The sequence below is a fragment of the Triticum aestivum genome, chromosome 2D (assembly GCF_018294505.1).
Source record: "Triticum aestivum cultivar Chinese Spring chromosome 2D, IWGSC CS RefSeq v2.1, whole genome shotgun sequence".
In the NCBI taxonomy this organism is placed as follows: domain Eukaryota; kingdom Viridiplantae; phylum Streptophyta; class Magnoliopsida; order Poales; family Poaceae; genus Triticum; species Triticum aestivum.
Window position 1 is genome coordinate 26,972,115 of NC_057799.1, and position 6,302 is coordinate 26,978,416.

General features: G+C 46.7%; 1 protein-coding gene across 1 annotated transcript; it reads right to left on the reverse strand.

Annotated features, from left to right (window-relative positions):
• Positions 1-4,049: 4,049 nt before the first annotated feature.
• Positions 4,050-5,019, reverse strand: LOC123048451 (proline-rich protein 4-like). The gene has a single exon (XM_044471552.1). It carries the CDS (start codon positions 4,940-4,942, stop codon positions 4,307-4,309), a length of 636 nt encoding a protein of 211 aa, XP_044327487.1. The 5' UTR covers positions 4,943-5,019; the 3' UTR covers positions 4,050-4,306.
• Between the last annotated feature and the right edge of the window lie 1,283 nt (positions 5,020-6,302).

The following is a 6,302-nucleotide window of genomic DNA, read 5'->3' on the forward strand; positions in this document are numbered from 1 at the left end:
AGCATGACCATCGGCGAGGCCCGTGTCCACTATATGGACACGGTGTGGGAGGAGAACGAGGAGCAGTTCTGGGAGGGGCAGGCCGACCAGGCCGACAACCTCCAGCTCCTTAAGGAGCACGGGCAGGCGGAGGAGCAGCTCGCCGCCGGGTGGGCCATCGCTTCGGACGCGGATGTGGCGGAGCAGGCGGCGCTGCTCGAGTCCCACTGCTCCGCCTACGAGATCCACCTCGACCATTGGCGGTATCGCAAGCATCGGGCAGAACCAGAGGCCACCAACAAGGAGATGGACGAAGTGGCAGACGAGGTGTGGGGGCAAGAGTGACAACGAGGACGACATCGCCGGCTCCTCCAAGGCCGCGCCCCGCTGGCACGTCAGCGGGTGCCGCCGGCAGCGAGAAAGAGTAGTGCATATGGTAGGTCGCTGCCGCTCGGGTCCCAGGAAGGCCACCGCTCTTCCTGTCCGCCTGAAGCCAAGCTTGGCGAGCTTTAAATTGTCGGCTGATTAGCCGCTTAAGTTGAGGGGTCGGAGGCTGCGGAGGCAGAGCTGGAGAGCGCCGAGGCGAAATTGGAGAAGGCGAAGGCAAGTGTCGGAGCTTCAGTTCTCAGGGCTCATGGTCAGACATGGGGAACGGGTGCCTGTGATTATTTTGATTACGTTTAGACAAGATGATTAGTTGAAGTATGTCCGGAATTATACCTCCGGAGTTGAATGAGTTCCGCTTTTAGTTGAAGTATATCCGAAATGTAATGAATTTCGTCTAGTTTATATGAAATCCACTGTGTTTGCATGAACCTCTTTCGGTTTATATGAGAATCCGTCAGGTTTGAATGAATTTCATCCGATTAGTTTGAACCGTGGTTGAAATGTATGCGGACAACGTTGGATTGCGCCCTTCGGTATCAACATCCGTGGACTGGTTCTCCGGTTCGCAGATGGATGTCGGAGCAAATTTAGGGATCAACTTTGAAGATGCCCTAAGATTGCTTTCAAATTAAGCCTGTAACCAGCCAATCCACGCCGCTAGCTCCTTTGCCATATAAATGCACGGAGGTGCACCGCACGGAGAAAGGGATCAACAGATAATTAACACTACGTACGCTCTGACGACTTTTATGTAGGCTCCAGGTGATAAAGAGTACGTACGCACTTAGGCTGATTCATGCGTGGCCATGTGCGGGAGCAGGGAGTGTTTGAGAAATGGCCAGAATTTTCGGTAGAAGGCCGGGCCAAAGCTGTCCGGCCCTGGGCTAGCATTGGTGTTCATCTGCATGAAAGAATCTTTTATCTCCTGTTCAGAGAAAGGCTCGTCTAAGGAAAGAAGTTGAGGAATTTGAAGCGGATAGAAAAGATTGATCCCGCCATCTGAACAGTATTTAAAGATCAACATAGATGGGGCTCTGAACCTTGAGGCCTTGTTTGGTACTAGTGTATTTTAGGGAATTGGTGGGGATTATTCCGGTAAACCCCTAAATCCCCACATATCCCAAAACACCGTTTGGTTCTAGTGTATTTGACATGTTTCATCCTCACATTTCCCCAAAATCCTCAAACTCTAGTGCATTTTCTCAGTGCCCAATACACTACCCCTACTTAATGGATTGGGGGTAAATGGGGATTTGAAGGGATCGGGTGAAGGTTGGGGATTCTCCCAATCCCTGTGGGGATTATCCCCATCAATTCCCTCAAAAACCCTAGTACCAAACAAGGCCTGAGGAGCTCAAAACTGATTTAGGTCGGGTGGCGCGATCTTCTTCGTCGCTGCTCGGAGCCTGGAGCAAACTTCACCCTGGAGTTTCTGATCCGTTCATTGCTGAGTCAATGGCGCTGCAAGGAGTGCTTTTTGCGAAGCTCCGTGGGTACCAACATGTGATTATGGAGACATATTGCCAAGAGTTGGTCAATCAATGTACTTGTCGCCGCACCTTGCTTTCGGTTGTGGCACCGATTTTCTTAGAGATTGGAGGGCTAGCTTCATCTTTTTCTTCTTTTGTATTTCAACATGTAATAAGATCAGACAATCAGTCGGCTCATCTTTGCACGAAACAAGCCTGTGCGCTGATGGTTACCGGAAGTTGGATGAACTCAGCACCCCCATTCCTGGCCACTAGCCTCTTGGCTGACGGTCCGGCAAGTTTCTTTGTTGAATAAAGCTCTCTAAATTTCCCTAAAGAAAGAAAAGTTTGATGTTGAAGCGCCAAGAGGTAGCTTTAGAAGAGCCACTAAGATTGCTGTAGAAGTCTTTGAGGACCAAGGCTTTCTGGTCTTGAGAGAAGAGGTCGACGACGTTGTGCTCAAGAATGGGATTTTTTTTTACGATAGCTCTGGGAAGCACAAACGTGGAAGTATTTAGTGTTTTCGTCGCTTGCCATTTTTGACTTGCTTCTAAGTTTCTAAAAAAGGATTTTTTTTTGTTGATAGCCCGTTGGAGGGTAGTGATGACGATCGAGCGAAGCTTTCTTTCGGCCGGGGCAAGAGTTCGAGATCTTCGAGGAGGACCAAGAGGTTAATAACAATTTTGCAGTCAATCTCGCGTTGGTGGACAAGCTTAAGCTCTTTTTACCCAAGACTCGCATAGACAGAGTGCCACCGGCAGTGCCGACGACTGGTAAAGCTACCGTTTGATTGAGGAACCATGGGAGGAAAGAGATTAACTTTTGCACAGGATAATATCAAGTTTAGTTTCTCGGATTATGACTAAGTCTGCTTTGAGGTTTAAGAGTTCAGAGAGGACACTCGCGCACTTGTTGTCATCATCGAGATCGCGAACGTTCCAAGTGCAGATGGAAAGGGAAACACGATTCATGGTTTACAAAGCGGACACTGCTTGCAGTGAGATGTGAGGCCGACGGGTGCCACATGCGCAGGAAGGGAAACTAGGCAAGCTAATCATGCGTGGAAGGGAAATATAGGAAAATAAAAGCAACCTATGACTAATGGGGCCGAACATCCAAAAGCTCCCAACAGTGGCACTTAGCAGAGAGGTGCATTATTCATACGGCAACCAAGAGGTTAGAGTAATAATTTGTAACGAGATCATGAAAAGGTTAGAGATAATGTGGAGCTTCATTGGGCTAATGGGGGCCAATGCCCCCCACCCCCCAACACGTGCGCACACATGGACACAGCTTCATTGACTTTGTGAAGTGAATTAACGCATCGCCTTAGCCTCATACACCAGCACCTCGGTCTACATCCAACGGATAGGATTCACTCAAGGCAAAAAGACCCAGCCTTGGTAGTTTTTCAGCTCTCCAGTGACATGAATAAAGCAGCAATGCACTTGACACTCTCCAGCCTAAAATTGTTTTTATACGATAAATAGAAAGGCAAAGCAGCTTGAGATGTGATTTAAAATCTCGCAAAGCAGCTTTTCCATCTATCATCAACACACCATTGATCTTTTCTTTTACTCAACCTTGCTTATGTTCTCATCATCTGCCAATACGCAAGAGTTAAAATGAGAAATAAAGAAACACAAGAGACAACCGGTAATAAAAAAGTTTAACTAGCACTTATTTTGTTGTTTAATCGCACTTTGGCCTTCCCTCAACTGATTGACTTAGCCGACCTATAACTTATGCTGTGTATAGATTGACTAATTATCGGGTCTACCCTCAGGGCGCCCTATAACTTATGTTGGGTGCCAGGGAAGAAAAGAAAGGGAAAGCGGTCTTCTTCAAGCCAAAGGGGAGCCTGGATAATTGAATGAAGGTTCGGACAGAACTCCAAAATAACAGATATCTTCCTACTAGTTTGTTGTTCCGGTTGGGAAAGCAAGAATTGGGATAATCATTTCAAGTCAATTTCTCCTAGATTTCCTTCTTGACTTCCAGTTAGAAAATCAATGAAATAGGATTTGGATCCGAGTTTAATCGCAAAATTACTTGGCCAAGCCCATACATAGCTCACATTTGATAGTAAAATAAACTAGGAATATCAGTTTTTTTTGTTCATTTAACAAATTTAATTCTGAATATACCAGTAGAAACTCATACAAGGCTTTCAGGAGTCACTCTTGTATATACCAGTATAAACTCATACAAGGCTTTAATAAGATGAGAATATTTAATGGAACCGAAATGACAAAATCTTGACAAAGGAACACACCAAGCACAACCTCACACTCGCCTGACATAATGACACACACCCACACAGCTGTTATTCTGAACTCTCAACTCTGCAATGCAGATACTAAAACGGGGCAGCGAATGACAGAACACCAAACAATGCGCCCACGCATGCAAACTGATCATGAACCAAGTGATGAGATTTCCGTGCTGCGCCAGACGGTGGCAGATCGGAGTCAGTGGTGTCCGTGGTATCCACCGCCGCCGCCGCCGCCGTAGGTGGGCGTGGGAGGGACGGGGTGGTAGTCCGGGTGTGGCTGCGGCTTCGGCTCCGGCTTGGGCACGGGGCCGTAGTCCGGGTGGGGCTGGGGCTTGGGCTCCGGCTTGGGCGGCACGGACTTCTTGTGATGGAAGTGCTCGATGATGTGCTTCTTGATCGGCCCGCACAGGGTCATGGATGCGCACTCGGGCGACGCCGCGGACGACATGGCGGTGTTCTCGCCAGCGACGACGCCGTAGGTTGTGCCGTCAGACACCGGCACGATCGTGGACGGCTCCTGGCTGGGGCACGGCACGTTGGAGGCGGCGCTGTGGAGCTGAGCGACGCAGTCGGCGCCATGGAGGTCAGAAGCGAGGGGCACGCTGAAGGCGCCGGTGCCGTCGAGGGCGCCCACGGCCTTGCTCTCGTACTCGCCGGTGCTGTTCTTGCACTTGATCGCCACCTGCAGAGCCTTGAAGGCTTCCTCAGCCTTCATGTTCTTCCTGGTGCAGTCAGCGCATTTGGCCAGGCCGACGACCACGGACGCCGCCTTCGCATTGGCGACGGCGATGGCCAGCAGGACGCAGAGGGCGAGTGCTCTCGGAGCCGCCATGCCTGAACCTCTGGATCGAACTACTGCCACTTGCTGGTGTGAAGTGGCTGCTCGATGGATGAATGGATGTAACAGGCGACGCATGGCTTATATAGGCCTCGGCGTTGATAGGCAGAGCTCGAATGCTCAACCGGCCGATCTGTCTGCAAGCGCAGAAGAAGAAGGGTGGCCGGCGCAGTGAAGCGAGACAACGAGAGATGAGCCAATTCGCTTTCGGCGCGCCGAAGTTTCCGATGGCGAATTAATATCGATCGTCGTTTTGATCCACGTCATTGTTCAGTTGGTGTCTTGGTGATCGATTTTTTATTTAACATATACAAACAGGTCACGAATGGTATCCTAGCTGGCAAACATATTGGTTCTTTTCTTTTTTATTGTACATATTGGTTCTGTATTGAAGTTAAACTTTGTAAAATTTTATCAACCGTATGTTGAAAATATCAATATCTATAATATCAAATGATATGAAAAATATATTTTATGATTGATGTGACATCGATTTGGTATTGTAAATGTTGGTAAGTTTCTTTCTTTCTAAAATCTTGGTCAAATTTTGAAAGTTTGACTTAGGACCAATCTGACATGCGAAATAAAAAGATTGACGCATCAAAATATATGACACTGCTGTCTTCTATGTTCATTTGATCAAATAGATATACTCACTCCATTTCAAAATAAAAGGCGTATTCTTTTTTTAAAAGCCGAACTTCTCTAACTTTGACCAAGTTTAAAAAAAATATTCAATGTCTACAATACAAAATCATTTTCTTAAGAATCAGCATTAAATATATTTTCATATTTTTTTAGTATTGTAGATGTTGATATATTTAGCTCTAAACCTGATCAAATATCGAAATGTTTGACTTTTTAAAAAACTAATATACCTTATATTTTGAAACTGATGGAGTATGACAAAAACATGTGACTCATGACATTGTACAAACTAATGCGACCTTTTAGTTTAAGAGTCTGGAATACACACCAAGAACAGACGCCGTAAAAACTTGATGTTTCTCAAATTGGTGGAAGCAATAAGAGAATTCATATATGAGTGGACATAATAAAGCTTCATCTCATTTTCAATGAAAGCTCTACCGAGGTTGGCAAATCCAAGGACAACGGTGTATCCCGGACGATACCGTAAAAAAATCCAGGGTCGTATCCTATTTCGCGATGCATCCAATGGTTATGCGGTTCATATACTCTACGTGAATCATTGCTGCGTGAGCTTGTTGTGTCCCAGTGGAAAAGATCTACACATATACAACATCGTTTTTCCAAGTATCATGGTCGTATGGATGTTATTATTTTTACACTTAAGGTCTCCTTGTATTCAATGAGTAGCATTACATTGTTGACA

Excerpts from the sequence above, each read along its gene's own strand:
- LOC123048451 (XM_044471552.1), bottom strand. The coding sequence starts at position 4,942 with ATGGCGGCTCCGAGAGCACTCGCCCTCTGCGTCCTGCTGGCCATCGCC.